Source organism: Dromiciops gliroides, chromosome 1, assembly GCF_019393635.1.
Source record: "Dromiciops gliroides isolate mDroGli1 chromosome 1, mDroGli1.pri, whole genome shotgun sequence".
In the NCBI taxonomy this organism is placed as follows: Eukaryota; Metazoa; Chordata; class Mammalia; order Microbiotheria; family Microbiotheriidae; genus Dromiciops; species Dromiciops gliroides.
Genome location: NC_057861.1, coordinates 697,624,651 through 697,644,041, shown reverse-complemented (window position 1 = coordinate 697,644,041; position 19,391 = coordinate 697,624,651). Strand labels below are relative to the sequence as shown.

The 19,391-nt window shown below is 37.5% G+C and overlaps 1 protein-coding gene across 1 annotated transcript in view; it reads left to right on the top strand.

Annotated features, from left to right (window-relative positions):
- FBXW12 (F-box and WD repeat domain containing 12) overlaps window positions 1-16,000 on the top strand; it is a 34,909-nt gene extending 18,909 nt beyond the window's left edge. Inside the window, exons 6-10 of the mRNA XM_044001360.1 lie at window positions 6,002-6,160; window positions 10,296-10,503; window positions 13,414-13,592; window positions 13,679-13,806; window positions 14,856-16,000. Coding sequence (XP_043857295.1) covers window positions 6,002-6,160; window positions 10,296-10,503; window positions 13,414-13,592; window positions 13,679-13,806; window positions 14,856-14,955 — 774 coding nt within the window. The 3' untranslated portion in view covers window positions 14,956-16,000. The remainder of the gene's footprint in view (window positions 1-6,001; window positions 6,161-10,295; window positions 10,504-13,413; window positions 13,593-13,678; window positions 13,807-14,855) is intronic.
- Window positions 16,001-19,391: the final 3,391 nt, after the last annotated feature.

Here is a 19,391-nt window from a genome sequence, read left to right as displayed (position 1 = left end):
CCAGATTAGGGTTCTTGACCTTTTTTGTGCCATGGACCCACATGGGTAGAGTCTGGTGACTCCTATAGACCCTTTCTCAGGATAATGTTCTTAAATGCATAAAATAAAATCCATAGGATTATAGAAGAAATCTAACGCTAGAGAAATAAAGATGTATTTTTTCCCATATAAGTTTACAGTGCACCCTCTCCTCCTAGATCTATCCTTCGGGAGTCTGAAGAGCCCACCATAAGAATCCCAGAATCAGGGGCAGCTAGGTGGCGCAATGGATGGAGCACTAGCCCTGGAGTCAGGAGGACCTGAGTTCAAATTTGGCTTCAGACACATAATACTTACTAGCTGTGTGACCCTGGGCAAGTCATTTAATCCCAATTGCCTCACCAAAAAAAAAAAAAAAAAAGAATCCCAGAATTAGATCATCGCTATGGTCCCTTCCAAGTCTTACATTATGCTCTAAGGTCATTTCAAGCCCTAGAATTCTATGCTCTGAGATTCTTTCTTTTTCTGACATCCTATATTTTGAGGCCCCTTCTAATTCTGTGCTCTAACATTCCTTTTAGTTCTGACAGTCTATATTCTAAGGCACCTTCTAGCTCTAACATTCTGTGTTCTAAGGCACCTTCTAGCTCTGACATTCAATATTTTATAATATAGCTATTATTCATAGTAGAGTAGAATTACAGAGAGATAGCAACACACCATAGGGGAAGAGCTGAGTTCACATTCTTCTTCTGTGTGACTCAGTCACTTAACCTCTTGGGGCTCCCAATCAAACTCCCTGTCCTCAGAAGATGCAGAGAAGTTGAGGATCTGCATAGATAGAAGGAATTTTCCTTACCAGAAATTTCACTTACCAATGAAATCATAGGTCCAGAACATAAGTAACTACTCTGTTACTCTAACACACCACAGTTTATGAAGCCATTTTCTGATCTCAGACATAAAGGCTATGTTCAGGTTTGTTTTCTTTGTATTACAGCTAAAGGAAGGGAATAAGCACCTACTACACGCCAGGCACTGTGATAGGCACTTTACAGATATCTCACTTAATCCTCGTAACAGCCCTGCAGAGTAGGTGCTTTTATTGTCCCCATTTCATAGATGAGGAAACAGAGGCAAGTAGAAGCTAAGTGACTTCCCTAGGATCATACAGCTAGTAAGCGTCTGAGGTCAAATTTGAATTCAGGTCTTCCTGAGTCCTGGTCCAGATCTCTATCCACTGTGCCATCTAACTGCCCTTGAATGAGGAAGCTATGTATAGTTTTATGATTATATATCTTTTAGTCCTTTAAAAATTGTTTTGGGGGCAGCTAGATGGAGCAGTGGATAAAGCACCAGCCCTGGATTCAGGAGGACCTGAATTCAAATCCAGTCTCAGACACTTGACACTTAACTAGCTATATGACCTTGGGCAAGTCACTTAACCCTCATTGCCTTGCAAAAAAAACAAAAAACAAAAAACAAAAAAATAAAATGACCCAAACATCCATAAGCACAAAATAGTCATTTCATTATTGTTCTTTTAATTAAATCTTTCTTCTGTAACAGTTCTACTTTGCTGCCTCATTGTGGCATGGAGGTGACCACACTTTGTCAAAGGATGTACCTGTAGGACCCAAACTCTGGCAAATTCTACCAGGCTTCACAGGCTTCAGTATGGTCCTGGCAAGAGAATGTGCCTACTGTCCAAGGATCAGCTGAGCTAAGCAAAGATGGACTCATCACAGGCAGATTATCTACTCTTTAAGTAATTATTTGGCTCTTACAACTCATTGAACAGAGAAATATAAAAAATGATCTGCAGTCCTAGAGAACCCTTTTCTATCTTTGAAGTGAGGGTGGCAGCTTGACAGAAAAGGCAGCCAAGAATGTTAAGAATCACCCCCTTAACAAATATACCCTGATACACAAAGGCTTCAGAGCAAAGATGGGCATGGGGAAAGACAATGAGAAAAAATATTGGAAAGCATAGTTCATCATTAAGAAATGAAAGAAAGAGGGCAGCTAGGTGGCGTAGTGGATAAAGCACTGGCCTTGGATTCAGGAGGACCTGAGTTCAAATCCAGCATCAGACACTTGACACTAGCTGTGTGACCCTGGGCAAGTCACTTAACCCTCACTACCCTGCAAAAAAAAAAAAAAGAAGAAGAAAAGAAAAGAAATGAAAGAGACCAAAGGTTTGTCAGTTACTCAGAAGCCTTATAAATATATGTATACATACAGACACGTATGTATAATATTTCATCACATTCATGTATACCACAGTTTGTTCAGCCATTGCCCACCTAATGGATATTTACTCCCCCCTCCCAAGTCTTTGCTACCGTAAAAAAAGTATCAGTATGAATTATTTTTGGTATATATGGCACCTTTCTGCCTTTGAACTCCTTGGGGCAGATGCTCAAGTATATGATATTTGAGTGAAAGAGTGAATATTTTGGTCACCAGAATAATTATTTCAGTTCATAGTTCTACCATAATATACAGGCATACCCACAACCTGTGTCTTCCCATAGCCCTTCAACATTTTGTCATTTATGTCAATTTTATGAGTGTGAAGTGAAACCACAAAGTTATTTTAATTTGTATTTGTTACTATTTCTGATTTGTAGTTTGTAATTCTTTGGATAACATTTTTCCTATTTTTTAATATAAAAATTTTCAGACATAAATTTTCTTCTGAGAATTACTTTAACTGTATAATGTATGTTTTCAATTTCTTGCTGTAACAGCTATAATGTGTGTTTTTTCAATGTTTCATTAACATAATTGTTTCTATAACTCATAAGGACCCATCTGTTACTTACATATGTCATTACTAAATATCCACTTATGTCTGTCTTTTGTTCATATTTCTGTTGTTCATTACTATTGTTCTAATCTCTGTTTGTTCATAATTCCTTAATACCCCATTACCTGACCACTTTTTAATAAAAGTACCTTGGGGTGCTGAGATAGGTGCATTTTCTTTAATATTCCTATTCAGAAGTTGCCTTAGGTAAGTCAAATTTTACTTTTCCAATAATCTGTTCAGCTTTATATTTTCCTTCTTATTTTTCTTTCTGTTGGAGTTATCTATTTATGAGAGGAACATGAGTTTCCTACTGTATTTTTGTAGTACTTCATCTAACTCTTCTTTTAAGCACTTAGGTACTATAACTTTTGGTGTGTTTGATTTTAAATACGATTTTTTTCACTGCATAATATCGTTTCTGCATTTCTCTTGATAGTACCAATTTTTGTTGCTGCCTTATCTGGTCATGATTTCAACATTTTTTCCCCTAGAGTTTCCTGAAGAGTAATACAGTTTGTTCCATCTTCTCATTTTCATCCTATATGTGTACATATACACTTAAATGTTTCCCCTTAAGCATAGTTCCTCTGCATTATCCTACCACTACAATATTGATTTGCTTAAAAGGGGATAATATTTTCTATGAAATATTAATTTACTTCTTCCTTTATTCTTTTCCTTGTTTTTTCCTGGTATCTTTTGTTCTTTAGATTTTTTGTCCCGTTAGATGCTTTCTTTGCTTTTCAATGTCCTCAAACAATGTATACATTTAAAAATTTTTTTGTAGTCACTGTATTCTTTTTCCTGTTTGTTTTTTAAACTACATTTTAATTGACAGCTTTAATTTTTTTATCATCTCTATTTCCACTGTTTTGCTTATTTTACCTTGCATCAGTTCATTAGAAGCTCTTTTCTTGCTTCTCTGTATTTGAAGTATCTCATCATTTTCTAACATATTAATATTCTGATCATGTAAAAATACTATAATTTGTTCAGTCATTCTCAAATCAGTGGCATCAACTTTGTTTCCAATTCTATTGCTACCACAAAATATTCTGTCATAAATATTTAGTTGTATATGGGGTCTTTCTTTTTTTGTCAATAACCTTCCTGGAGTATATGCATGACAGTGGGATCTCTGAATCAGAGGCAATGAATATTTTCATCACTATCTTCACATAGTTCCAAATTGCTTTCCAGGCTAGTTGAACCAATTCAGAGTTCCACTAACAATGTATTAGTGTGGCAGTCTCTTCACAGTTCCTCCAAGATTTTACTGTTCTTGTCTTTTGTCATCTTTGCCTATTTTGGTATGAGGTTAAAACTCAGAGGTGGCTCAATGAATATAGAGCACCGAGCCTGAAGTTAGGAAGACCTGAGTTCAAATTTGGCCTTAGACACTTACCAGCTGTGTGACTATGGGCAAGAGACTTAACCCTCTGTCTCAGTTTCTTCATCTGTATAAAGGGGATAATAATAGCACCTACTTCCCAGGGTTATTGTGAGGATCAAATGAGATAATAATTATAAAGTGCTTAGCACAGTGCCTGGCATATAGTAAATGCTATATAAATGTTAGCTAGTATTCTTTATTATTATTTCTCTTTTTCTCTTACTATATAGTGTCCTTTCACATAGTTGTTAATACTTCACAACTTCTTCTCTTAAGAAACAATTTTCTAACCCCCCTTTTACCATTTAGCTATTGGAAAATGACTTTTTGTTCTTACATATTTGTGTTAGTTGTCTATCTCTTTTGGTTATAAACCTTTATCAGAGATAGTTTGATACAAAGCCCCCTCTCGCCTTGACTACTTGCCTTCTTATTCTGTTTGTATTGATTTTATTCATCAAAAGGTTTCAATTTCATGTAATCAAAATGATCCACTTTATCCTTTGTAGTTGCCTCTATCCTTTGGTTAAGAATTAGCCCCTTAGCCACAGCTGTGAAAAATCTTGATCTAGTTCTCTTTTAATTTTTTAATGATGTGATTTCAGGTTGCACTTCAGTTTTGTTTATTGTGGTAGATGGCATAAGATGTTGTTGCTAACTATAATTTCCTAACAGTCTGTTTTCCAGTTTTCTCAGCAATTCTTGTCAAATAGTGTTATAGGTGTTATAATTTCTGGAATCGTTGAATTCAATGATTTCTGGTGCTTCCTTATCTACTCCATTCTATTGATCTATTTTTCTAATATTTTGATGAATATATTCTTAATGATTATAATAAAATTTGGGGTCTGAAAGTTCTGTTATCTCTTGTTTCTACTTTTTTCATTATTTCCCTTGATACTCACATTTTTTCATTCCTCCAAATGAGTTTTTTATTATTTTTTCTAGCCCGTGCAAATATCCCTTTGGTAGTTTTATAGGCAAAGCATTAAAATATGTAAATTAAACATTGTTAATAGTTGTCATTCTTTTATATTGACGATAGCCTTGGCATGACCACCAACTACCCTTCAATCTATGAATTGTCCTTTATTTCCATAAGGAGCATTTAGCAATTGTATCTGCACAGGAACTGAATGGACTTTTCTGGATTCATTTCCAGATTTTTATGTATTTTGTAGTTATTTTAAATCAGTCTTTCTTTCTAGTCTTTGCTGTTAGCTTTTCTTGTTGCTGTGTAGAAATGCTGTTGGTTTCTTGTGAGTTTATAATCTGTTACTTTATTGAAATTATTACATTTTATTGATTACTTTCATTACTGATCTGCTAAGATTTTCTAAGTAAGCCATCATGTCAACAGCAAATAGTTTTTTTTTCTTCTGTGCCTGTCTTTATGCCTTTAATTTCTTCCACTTATTTTATTGCTATTGCTAGCCTTTCTAGATGATGTCAAATTAGTGGGGAAAAGGGGCACCCCTGCTTTACTCTATTTTAATTGAGAAAGCTTCTAGTGTTTTCCCATTACAGTGTTAATTGTTTACATCCTTCTCTGTTAGTCTGTCATTCTTATATTCTAAGCATTGGTTTATAAATCCAAATCCCATCCTCGGGAACCATCTTCTTAACCAGTTACTCATTGTTTTTAAGGCAAAAAGCTGGGTAGTAACCAATAGGCATAAACCAACAAGTTATGGTGTATGACCTCAGATGCCATAAACATATTTTGAGCACCAGATTAGGCTCCTGCTTATCTGCCTTGTGAGTTCTGTTTATTCTCACAGCATTACAAATACCTCTATTTTTTCTCTTTTTAGGTGGCTGTTACAGAAGGTATGCTTTATACCTTAACAGTTCCCTGCTTGGAGGAGGTCTCCCGAGTTACTGCATTTCAAAATTGTCCTATGGATTTGCTAAGCTGCTCACCTGACAAGAACTGGATGTTAGCAGGCTCAACAAAAACTCCACATGTTTTGGTAAAAGTACAACCTGTTTTTGAGAAACGTCTTCCCTGAGTTGTATACCCTGATATACTGATGACAAGCTGAAAGAATAGGTTCCAGCATTTGGTTCAATTCAGTCCAGCACTCCATTATTAGTGCCTACTCTGTATAAGGCCTTGTATTCTATGGTGGGGGTAGGAACAATAGGAGAAAGAAAACACAAGCACAAAATAACTCAATACTCAGTAGACTGTAAGTACGATAGAGAAGCCTGGAGGAAGGACAGATCAGTTCTGCCCTAGGAATTATTTCTCAGCACCTGTTGGCCTCCAAGCTCTCTCTTCCCAAGGGCCCATGGGTTCTTTATTGTGAATTACTAGAGAGTTACCAAGAGGCAGTGTGAGTAGAGAACAGGTCGTGGAGCCAGGAATACCTGGTTTCAAGTTCTGTGTCTGACAAGTACTGGGTAGCATGAATTAGGGCAAGATCATTTACCTTTCAGTGCTCTAGGCATCTCTATAATCTCTAGGTTTCAGTGAAATTCCCAACATGCATTGATATTAATTGAGTTTCCACATTTTAGGATTTCCTTATTCCAATGAACTCACTGGTCCAGTCCCTATTACCGGTAGCGAGTTTAAATGGGAACATTTGCCTTTGTGAGAGAGCAGTTTCTGTGGTGGGACAGAACCTCAGGCTTTGGGGAGTTAGGCAAGGCACAAGGGAGGGAAGGAATGTTGGAGAATAGAAGCTTTCTTTCAATCTCACTCTAATCCTCCCATCCTTTTTTTCTCCCTCCAAACATCACCCAAGCTAATTCTGTGATCACTTAATGCCTCAGTTGTGGCCTTCCCAGTGTCCACCTTTCTCTAGTCTTCTCTCCTTCCTGGTAATTCAGCCTAAGATGCCAGATTTGTCTTCCCAAAGCAATATGATCACATCTCTTATTCAGTGCTCAAAACCATCAGAGTCCTCCCACTGCCTACAGGATAAAGTAAAAATTCCTTAGCCTGGCATTCAATGCTACCCTTATTCTCTTGCTTCCAATTTTTTGATACCACTAAAAGAGCTGGCTATTGATATTTTTGTGTAAGACATTTTCCTCTTTCTTTAATCTTCTTTGGGTATAGGCCTGGCAGTGATATTAGCTGGGTCAAAGGGAATTTAGTTTATACTTTTTTTTGTATAATAACAAATTGCTTTCCAGAATGGTTGTGTTCACTGCCCAGGTCCACCAACAGCACACTCAATATGCCTTGTTCTTCCAAAGCCACTCGAACATTTATCATTTTCCTTTTTTGGTTCATCTTTGTCACTCTGATAGCTAAGATATGAACCATATTACAACTCAAAATTGACTTAATTTGCTTTTTTCTAAACAAGTAGTGATTTGGGCAAGTGATTTGGAACAATTTTTTTTTCTCTTTTGACTATAAAAAGACTGGGTTTCTTCACCTGAGAAGCAGCTGTTTCAATATCTTTAAACCATTTATCAATTGGTAAAAGACTCTTTTTTTACAGATTTGAATCAGTTCCCTATATGGCATGGAAATGAAGACATTTTTTCAGAGAAACTTGATGCAATAATATTTTCTTAGTGAATAGCTTCCCTTTTAATCTTAGCTTTGCAAGATTTATTTTGTGAAAAACTTTTTTTATGTAATAAAATTATTCATTTTAGTCTTATATGATCTTTTCTATTTCTTGTTTGGTCATGAACTTTTCTCGTATCCATAAATCTAATACGTAATTTTTTCCATACTTCTCTAATTTGTTTATGATGTGACCTTTTATATCCAAGTACTGTATCCATTTGGACCTTATCTTTGTATAAAGTGTGAGGTGTAAATCTATTTCTTCCATACTGCTGTCCAATTTTCCTAGCAGTTTTTGAGAGAGAGAGAGAGAAAGAGAGAGAGAGAGAGAGAGAGAGAGAGAGAGAGAGTGAGAGAGAGAGAGAGGTGTCTAATGTGTACTGGGGGGATTTGTTTTGCTTGACTGTGCATATTTGTTTAAAATTAATTTTGTTTTTCTTTTTTTCCAATGAGTTGAGGATGGAGGGAAGAAATAATAGATTAATCTATTGGTCTATTAATAATTTTAAATTAATGAGGTTTTAGAGGTCTACTCCAGATGTGAAATGTTGCATGCACTTTCAGGTGAGGTCACTATAAGTTTTTTGTTTGTTTGTTTTTTTGTTTTTGTTTTTTTAGGGGCAATGAGGGTTAAGTGACTTGCCCAGGGTCACACAGCTAGTAAGTGTCAAGTGTCTGAGGTTGTATTTTAAACCCAGGTCCTCCTAAATCCAGGGCTGGTGCTTTATCCACTGTGCCACCCTAGCTGCCCCGGTCACTATAAGTTTGAATTAACTGTTTTACTTCCTTACATGAGACCTACTCATGAAATGGAAGTGATCTGTAGTTGTCACAGAAAACAAGATACATCAATAAACTGAAAGTTGAAAAAAAAGCTATCTAATTGGGGAAGACAGCATAAAAATTCCACAATGTGGAATGCTTTGGAAATGACAGGAAGTGATGTGGATGCTGGTTCTGGGTAACATAAGGTAAAGGCTTGCCCCATAGAGCTCAGGGTCCCAAGGGTGCATATATCATTTGAGAGAGAGGAGAATTGAAGAAGAAGGCCAAAGTGTTAGTGACATGGTTTGGGAAAAGGCAGCTAAGAAACATTTATTAAACTTCTACCATGTGCCATTTTTGTTGTTCAGTTGTGTCCAAACTCCATTTGGGGTTTCTTGGCAAAGATACTGGAGTGGTTTGCCATTTCCTTCTCTAGCTCATTTTACAGATGAGGACACTGAGGCAAACAGGGTTAAGTGACTTGCCCAGGGTTACATAGCTAATAAGTATCTGAGGCCAGATTTGAACTCAGGAATATGAGTTTTCCTGACTCTAGGCCCAATTCTCTATCCACCATGGTACCACCTAGCTGCCAAACACTGTGCTGAGCACTGGGGATATAAAAGAAACAAAAGACAGCCCTTTGCCCTCCAGAGCTCACAATCTAATGGGAGAGAAAAAAAATTTGGAGAGTCCATCAGGGAAAAGATGGTGGCCACACAGCAATGTAGGCCAAGTAGAGGATGTAATACATGAATTTGTAGTGAACCCTATCCGCACAGTTAAATGATTTTCTTTTCTAGTAGTTCACAGCTAGTGAGCAGGAATGGAGAATGTAAATGATAGGAGTAATCCAGAGCTGGGGACTGGGAAATGAAGAGAAGTCATATGAGACTGGGACAAGACATTCAAGGGGTGAGGACAATGTAAAAGTAAAATGATTAACAACAGAGATTTTGCAGAGAAGAGAGGCCAGAGAAGAGGAATGGACAGGGAAAACCAAAAGGGGTAGAAAGCTTCGAGGTTGCTATGAGGTTGAAGACTGGGCTTAGAAAGGGTGAGGTACAGGATGAACTGGAAGGATGGGAGGTTATGGTCAGGTACAGGAATTCTGGATTATGAAAGTGGGACATTTGTGGGTGATGATGGGAAGAAGCTTGCCCACTTCTCTCAGTTCCATCCTCCATAAAAGGAATTGGCTGGGCTGGATAACCTCCAAGGTCCCTGACAGCTCTGAAGTTCCATGATTGTACCTTGGCTGTTTTCACTGGACTAGACTAAATGATTTTGCCATTAGAGCAAAATCACTCAGCATGACTATTACTGATGGCGGAATCTGAAATCAGGTGGTAACACGGGTACATGATGATGTCTATCGCCAGCAAAACAAGGTTAGAGCTAACTTTGGAAAAGTTATTGACTCCTCCACAGTAAAACCATCTAACTCCATGTTATATTCACCAATATATCTAGGTAGACCCAGAGCTCTAACTAGCATGGAATGTATGAGACTTTGCTCCAGGCTGCTGCTATCTAAGGTGGTGCATTCTTCTTTGCAAGGCAAACATTGTCTCCTGGGGCTTGCTTTGTGCTTGTCCCTTCACCAACCTGGAAACACCCAATTGCACACCTGGGTTACTGATACCCCTAGGGTCCCAAAGTCCTTCTTCCAGGGCTCTCTCCTCTCTAACCAGGTTATTGTGGGAACAAAGGCCAGCCCCTTACCTTCAATTGAATTTGCCCCAGACACAAATATTCCTAGGATAGTTCAGATTATACCTGCAATGGTGTTTGTGGTGTCTCTGCAGGTATTTCGTACAGATTCCTTGACCAGCTCATCTGAAGATCAGCCCCTTTCTAATTCCCTGCCTGTAGGGGAATTTCAGAATGCCAGCTGGGCACCCAAAGAGGCGGCCAGATTAATAGTGCTGCATGAAGATGGAAGAACCGGTGGTTTGTCTGTCACCACTTTTGATATGACATCAAAACAATCCAAGTATAAAGTGGAAATTCTGGGTAGGCTCCACTCTTTCCCCAAACTCTGTGCTTTGCCCCTATAACAAGTAAAAAAATTATACTTTTCTTTCATTAATGAAAAAACACATAAAATAGAGTATAGAGGAAAGAGTCCTGTCTTAGGAAGCAAGAATTTGGATTCTAGAGTGGAAGGTGCCAGTAACTAGCTGCCTGACCCTTAGCATATCACTTCATCTCTGAACCTCAGTTTCCCCTTGTTAAAGCTGAAAGTTTGAATGAAATGATCTCCCAAGTCCCTTCTAGTTCTTTGATTCTATGGATTTATTTTATACATTGCCTGGCTCCAGACAGGGCAGAACTAGATGCAATCGGTAAAAGGCTTAATGTAGAGGAACATTTCTAAACAATGACCCCTAGCCCAAAGTGCATGGGCTGCCTTGAGAGTGAATTCATCTCCCCCCCCTTCCTAGAGTTTTTCAAACAAAGACTGTTGAGTATGATAGTGTCAGATACAGGTTAGGGGAGATAGATGCAGGCGTGCCTTCCGTTTCTGAGACCCTGTGATTCTCAGAGCTATAAATATATAGGTTAGGGAAAGTACGTGATTATTGTGCTGTTTAGGCCCTTTATATCTAAGGGTTAAGGGACATGACTAGGACACAGAATATCTTAAAAAGCGTGGAGATATCTCTCTTTTTTTTTTGCGGGGCAATGAGGGTTAAGTGACTTGCCAGGGTCACACAGCTAGTAAGTGTTAAGTGTCTGAGGCTGGATTTGAACTCAGGTCCTCCTTAATCCAGGGCTGGTGCTTTATCTACTGTGCTACCTAGCTGCCTCCCAAAACTGTGGATCTTGAAGAGTGGTGGAGGACAGGACTTAAAAATCAAAGGTCCAGATTTTTATTATAGGTAATCACAGAATTTCCAAAAATTGGAAGGGACTCCAGTAGTCATGTACTCTGACCCACATCCAAAAGAATCCCTGCAACAAGACAAACAAGTGATCATCCAGATTCTTCTTGAAGTGTGTGTGTATGTATACATACATATACACACATGTATATACATATGTATATATGCATATACACATATGTATATATAGAGAATATCTTGTGACATATAGAATATCTTAGAGTCAGTAAATGCTGAAGCCTGTACTCAAGAGGGATTTAATAAATTCATAGATAACTCATCCATAATGAGTTATTAATGGGAACTAAGATATTTTGAGCCTCCATTAGAGGCTCTTCTGATGTTTCATCATGGCATAGAAATGACACCATATTCTCAAAGGCTATACCAATAGAGCATGCACCTCTAACAGGTCCTACCAAGCTAGAAAAGCTTTACATATGGGCATCAAAATAGATTGTTGTCTAAGAATCAATCTAGGTGAACTTGGAGATACATGACCAGAAGGCCAAGGCCAACTTCCTGTTGATACATTTTTTTTTTGCCACAGCAACTCACAAAACTCTAAACCAAAATATCATGAGATTGGGAACCAATTCTGTCAAGGGAGTATTTGCCTCAAACCACAGATCTTTTGCAATTTTTACAATAATGGTCTTCTTAGGACCATTTCCCCAACTTTTGTGGTTGACATCATTAAAAGCCATTAGTCCTTCTCAACACAAATGTCCTCAGATGCCCCTTTCTTTCAGAGAGCTAATCCTGGATTGGATTGGCCATGGGCAATTGACTGGGGGGATACTATTATATAAGGTGACCTTTTATATAAAGTGATACTTATATATAAGGTGTTCTTTCCTGATCCCTAGTTTAGTAGGTCACAGTGGTTCTCATGCTGGGCAGTGTACCCTTCCACAGTATCAACAGGTCATTGTGAATATCTCATACTGTGACTTAAATATCTCAGACCAGCCTTTGAGATAGGCAGATATACTTATGTCCTTGACCTTTCTGACACTGGTATAAAGAATTATTTATTTTCTTTGACACTTTTATACTTATTATATTCACAGTCTTTTCCTCAGAGTGCTTCAATCAGACATGGTAGAAGTAGCATGATTCTTTGACTCAGGGGTTTTTTTTATTTTGTTTTGTTTTAAAGGAATCCTTTTTTTTTTCCAGAAAATATAATTAGTATTTGATTTCCAGATTAGGGGATAAACTAAGTACTCAACACAACCCCTTTCCCATGATAAAACTTGGATTCACTACTATCTGCATTCCAGATGCCTCATTGGAATTAAAGTATAAAGGCCTAAGTACCTACAAACTGTATAATTGTGGAGCCATAAACACCTTACCTAGGAACCAGGGCTAACCAGAGGCCATTAGGCCCAATCCCCTCGTTCTATGAGAGCTGAGGAAACAGAATTTGTAAGATGTGAGAGGGACTTTCCCAAGGTCCTACAGGAAGTAAGCATCAAGGTGGATTTAGACTTAGAACCCATGACCTCTGATTTCAGAACCAGCCTTCTTTCTGTGCTTTGATGCTTCCCAGAGCTTATCATCTAAGCTTGCTGTATCTATTTAATTATTAAATACATACTGTTTATAGTGCCCTGTACTAAGTACAGGGTGAAAATTGAGGACAAGTAAAATAGTCTTCTTCATCAGCTTAGCTTATTCCTACCACCTTTCCCACCAATGAAATGAAATGTAGGCTTCCAAGTTTAGAACCCACAAAGTTTCTCAGATTTTTAAAAATTGCTGGTTCATTATCAGAAAAACAATGGATAAGAAACACTAATATTAATGAACATGAGTCAAGTTTTAGAATTTTTAGATATCTCACCCTATTTTGATCCTTTCCTCCACAAAACTTAGCTAACTTTTGGTATTTAATAAATGCAACAAATGTGTTTGTGAATGGGTCACTGTATATTTATTAGTTGTCCTAGGGCTGGTAATTTTTATATGCTAAAAGCTTTGACTACCATGTGAGCTATTTACCGTTTTTTGTTTGTTTTTATGATAAAAGCACAACAGGTTGCAAGTTTCATATTGCCAAAATTCCTCAGAACTCCTAATATACTGGAAAGCCATGGTACTGACATCATTCTTCTAGGATGTGGATCAGAGCTGACAATCTTTTCCATAACTGGCAATTTTTTAGCAGCCTTTCAAGACCATCACCAGACAATCACATCCATTTGGGTGGTATGATGATTCAGATACTCAACTATCATTCTCCCTTTTTAAAAAAAAATTGTGGGTAAACTCACTTCCTGTCTTCTCATTTTAAGGACAGTTTCCGTGTCGTCACCTCCTCCCAGGACCTCTCTCTACGAGTATACACATGGAAAAGGGAAAAAAACACTGTTGTTCTGAAGAGCTGCTATCATTTACTAGGGGGATCTCACAGGTGGTCCAGGTAATTTTTCACTCTGTTTCTTCACCTGGAAAATAGGTATTAACTAAACTACCTCCCAAGATTGGTATGAAAATAAAATGATGGGGAAGAGCATTAAAAAATTTTAAATGTCATAGAGATGTATATTTATTACTAATAGCTATTTCTTAAGCAGAGTCAATGTTTTTATTAGTGTCTATTCTTGTGGGTTCAGCTTGGATGGCAAGGTTAGCATTCACAAAAAAGGGGGTTCAGTTATGCAAGGTGATGAAGGCCATGGAGACCTCAGGGCACACACACTTGGAACATCAGCAGTCTGAGACCGGATGACTGTGAGAATGAATAAATCTGTTTAAAGTGGTGATTCCTATGGGAGAATTAAAATTCATGTGGGACTTACTGTTTCCTGCCTTGATTCCCACATTTATTGAGATGTAACCTGGGGCAGTTTTGTGCATGGTTCAGGTGTCCTTTACAGCAACTTCAACAGCCTTCAATTATTTGGAGGCTTTGGGATTTTAATATATTGAATTTTGCATAAAATGGGCTGTCACTTCGAGATGGGAATAGCATTTTCTAAGGGGACTGAGAATCATTTCATGAGTTTTCTTATAAATCTTGAAATTTCAGCTCTTTGGAACACTTCATTTTGATATTCTAAAGCATTGTGGAATGCTGTTTTTCATTTGAATGAATACTACCTTAGTTACTGAATCAGTGAACCTTACAAATTCAATAGAGAGCAGGCCTTTGTTTGGCAAAGATCCAGTGAGTGAGTGCTCCCTGGGATTTTAGTGCCTAAGATTGGATGTCTAAATATATAAAAGGTTGTGATTGCCACTCAGTCTGAAACATCCCAACGATGCTTTCTTGCTCCACAGTAGCTACTTGGGTTCTCAAAAAATCTCACATCTAGTGTCCCAGGTAGTCATCAAGGGCCAAGAACCCTTTGGAAGAGTGAAATTGTCTTTACAGGGGTGACTCACTTTAAAGGGTGATTGATAACATTAAACTCTTGTTACATCTTTTTTCATTTACCAGCATTTTTATTTTCTCTTTTCTTCCTGTAGTGGATTCACGGATGTGGCATGTGATAATATGAGCATTGTGGCTGTGGAGTCCAGAAAATGTGGCAAGAGCATTTTAAGGGCATATTTCTTCAATCTTTAGCATATTTAAGATGATAGTGGTTATAAATAATTTCATCTCTTCAATCTGCCTTTAGTAAGGAACATTAAAAATTATAAAAAATTTTGCCAGTAATTGGAAGGCAAGTTATGATGACATTCATTGAACAAGTATTTGCTTCCAAACTTTATCCAAGGCTCTATGAAAGATACAAAGATGCATAAGATTTAAAAATTTTTTCACCCTGATAGAGTACGTAAAGAATTACATATTTATGTCGTTAGTAGCTTGTATACTTAAGCTTATACCTAGGTGGCTGAATCCTGTGAAATTTTTTTTTCATTTTAATCTGAATCAGTAAAAGTTGGACTACTTAAACGTATGTAATGTGATAAATACCTTCCATTTTAAGGGCTAGATCTAGTATTGAGATCCATATGCAAACAGGGTACTTGCTTCTTAACCAGGCAATGGATATTTCAATTACTGAAGGTTCTTTTTGTTAAGGGAAAGTACAACTCATCATTACCCATTTCAAAAGAGTTTACTATGCATGCTAATGTGACCATTCCAACTGCCTCACTCCAGTACATTTACCAAACACTTGACCCACAAAGTTGCCTAGGTATTGTAAGTGATGCATTTCTGCTGCCAAGTTCTCTTTAAAGTGCCTGGGAAAGAAGCCTGTCTTCTGATTTCTCCATGCAAGTGTTTTCCTAATCCCATTTATTATGAAAGCAGCACAGGACTGGAAGAGTTTGAATGTTAGTGATGATATTTAGTAAGGTAGGCTTCTTCCTTTAGCTGAGAAAAACCTGATGCTTTTTTTCCTTCTTTAGGTTGAATTTAACTCTCAAAGCAGTATGTCACTACTTGTTTTTTCCTAGATAATTCTTTTGCATTTTGAATAAAATGACATTATTTCACTTGATAGTAAGATATTTTGAATGTAGTTTTTCTAGTAAGAGGCACTGGTTTACATCGATATTTTTACATAATTTTACAAAGTTCCTCTTTTTTTATTCAACCTTTTAAAAATATTACCTTTTTCCCAATTGCATGTAGAAATAATTTTTAACATTAAAAAAAATTGAGTTCCAAATTTTCTCCCTCCCTCCCTTCCTCCCCTTTCCCTTCCCTGAGAGGGTAAATAATTTGATATAGGTTATACATGTGCAATCATACAAGCACATTTTCCATATTAGTCAATATTTGTAAAAAGAAAGCACAGACACCCACCCCCCCAAAAAAAATGAAAAGCAAAAAAGTGAAAACAGTAAATGCTTCAATCTGCATTCAGACTCTTACCAGTTCTTTTCTCTGGGGTGGATAGCATTTTCAATGAGTTTCTTTGAAACTGTCTTGGATCATTGTATTGCTGAGAATAGCTAAGTCATTCATAGTTGATCATCATACAATGTTGCTGTTACTATGTACAATGTTCTCTTGGTTCTACTTACTTTACTTTGCATCAGTTCATGTAAGTCTTCTCAGGTTTTTCAGAAATTTTCTTGCTCATCATTTCTTATAGCACAGTAGTATTCCATTACAATCATATACCACTTGTTCAGCCATTCCCCAATTGATGGAAATCCCAATTCTAATTCTTTGCCGCCACCACCAAAAAAAAAAAAAAGCTGCTAATAAATGTTTTGTACTATATGTCCTTCCCTTCCCCCTCCCCTTTTAAAAAATCTCTCTGGGATACAGACCTAGTAGAGATATTACCGAGTCAAAGCACATGCAGTTTTTTTGTTTTGTTTTTGGTGAAGCAATTGGGATTAAGTGACTTGCCCAGGGTCACACAGCTAGTAAGTGTCAAGTGTCTGAGGTTGGATTTGAACTCAGGTCCTCCTGAATCCAAGGCCAGCACTCTATCCACTGTGCCACCTAGCTGCCCCACACATGCAGTTTTATAGCCCTTTGAGCATAGTTCCAAATTGTTCCCCAGAATGGTTGGATCAGTTCACGACTCCTGCAACAGTGCATTGTCACAATTTTCCCATATCTCCTCTAACATTTGTTATTTTCCTTTTCTGTCATATTAGCCAATCTGGTAAGTGTGAAATGACTTATTTTAATTTGCATTTTTCTAATCAGTAGCGATTGAGCATTTTTCCATGTGATTATAGTTTCTGTTTCTTTATCTGAAAACTGCCTGTTCATATCCTTTTACCATTTATCAATCGGGGAATGGCTTATATTTTTATAAATTTGATTCAGTTCTCTAAATATTTGAGAAATAAGGCCTTTATCAGAGACATTTGCTGTAAAGAAAAAAAAATGCCCAGCTTTCTGCTTTCCTTCTAATCTTGGTTGCATTGGTTTTGTTTGTGCAAAATCTTTTAAATATAATAAAATTACCCATTTTACGTCTTGTAATGCTCTATCTTAGTCATAAATTCTTCCCTTATCCATAGATCTGACAGGTAAACTATTCCATGCTCCCCTAATTTGCCCATGGCATCACCCTTTATGTCTAAAGCATGTACTGATTTTGACCTTATGTTGGTATATGGTATGAAATATTGGTCTTTACCTAGTTTCTGCCATACTATTCTCCAATTTTCCCAGCAGTTTTTGTCAAATAATGAGTTCTTGTCCCCAAAGCTTGGATCTTTTTGAACACTAGATTACTATGATAATTTACTACTTTGTATTGTGTACATGGTTCCTCTTCTATAAGACAATAAACTAAACTATAAAAATGTTACCACTGTCATTTCTTTCTCAGCACTGAAGTTATGATATTCATTTTTGTTGTCAAATGGGTCTTCTTCAGCCATCTTTCAATATGAAACACTACTTAGTTGAGTTCATCTACTATCTGTAGCTCTGTCTTGGTCCTTCTTCTTTTCCCTTTATCTTGTTTGGTGAGTTCATCAGTTCACATGGGTCCAATGATCTCTCATATAGATTATACCTAGATCCACATATATCCAGTCCTAATCTCCCACCTGAGCTAGTCTCAAATTACCACCTGCCTCTTAGTTATGTTAAAGTGAACTCCCCAAAGTAGTTCAAGGAACCTGTAAAGATTTTCCCTTCCAACCTTCCCATCTACTCAACTTTCCCTTTTACCTATGAAAGCACTGACTTTGTATTCACCCAAATCCATAACCTGTTATCCGTGACTCATTTGTACTCACCCCACTTAACAAATGTTTTTAACTTTCACATCTCTCATATCTTTTTCACTGGTGCAACTACCACCACTTGTACAGAACTCTCACCTTTACAATTTTTTTTTGGGGGGGGGGTTGAGGCAATTGGGGTTAAGTGACTTGCCCAGGGTCACACAGCGAGTGTCAAGGGTTTGAGATCAGATTTGAACTCAGGTCCTCCTGAATCCAGGGCCGGTGCTCTATCCATCGCGTCACCTAGATGCCCCTCACCTTTATTATTACAATAGCCTGCTGATTCATGAGTTAGCAAACTATTGGTTGTTTAGCCCTCTGCTTGTTTTCATAAGGCCTATGTAAGGCAAGAAAGGTTTTAACAAGAAAACATTTTAAAAGTTTTCTTGTGTTTAAGAATGTAAAAATCCATTCTTAGTTTGCAGACTACAAAAATGGACCAGTTGGGGGTGGTGGAATTTGCTTCCCATTCATATTTGCCTTCCACACAGTTCATCACTTCATTCAACAAATGGCAGTGCTTTCCAGGATCAAATAGTGTAACTTCCCTATTTGGCATTTAAAAAGCTTAACAACAAACCTCTGGTATATGTATAGGATGTCCCTCCCCCAAAGACTCCTAGCTTCAAGGCTCAGCTCAAATCCAACATGCTGCAAGAGGCCTTACCCAGTCCTTTCAGCCCCCAAGTCGCTTTTGACTAATTTTATCTTCCATGTATTGCATGTTGTCTCCATTAGAACGAAATGCTTGAGCAGACTAGTTTTTGCCTTACTTTGTATCCCTAGTGTTTAGTATAGTGCCTACACACAGTAAACATTTCATGACTGACATTTTGAGATCGTTGGAGAGGCCATAACATTTCTTTTAAAAATCGATATATCTTGAGTTCTTATGAGTTCTAGTGAGACCTTGAAAGCCTCCCAATCCAAACCAGTTAACGTTAAAGGCCGTACACTGAAGACAATAATGTATGTATTGCTAGGACTGAGGGGAGCCTACAAAATGTTGGGCATCATTAGCAAAGGAAGCAAAAATCAAGGATTGCCCTCTTGTATAGTCCTTCTATATGGAAAACTGTGAAGATGTAATTAGACTGGAAAAGGGCAACCAAGTATCAGAGGGATGAACACTTCTTGGGGGGCCCAAAATGATAACTCTAGGTCTAATGAGTATATGAGCAGGGTAGTTATTTAGAGGGAGCAACCATGGACTTGTTAACCAACTCCTAATACATATAAGAACTAGGGACTCTCCTCTATTTATAAAATAAGGCAGTGATGTGCTTTGTGCAAACATCACTACCACTTCGCTTTGTAGGTGCATCTTACACAGAAACAAAA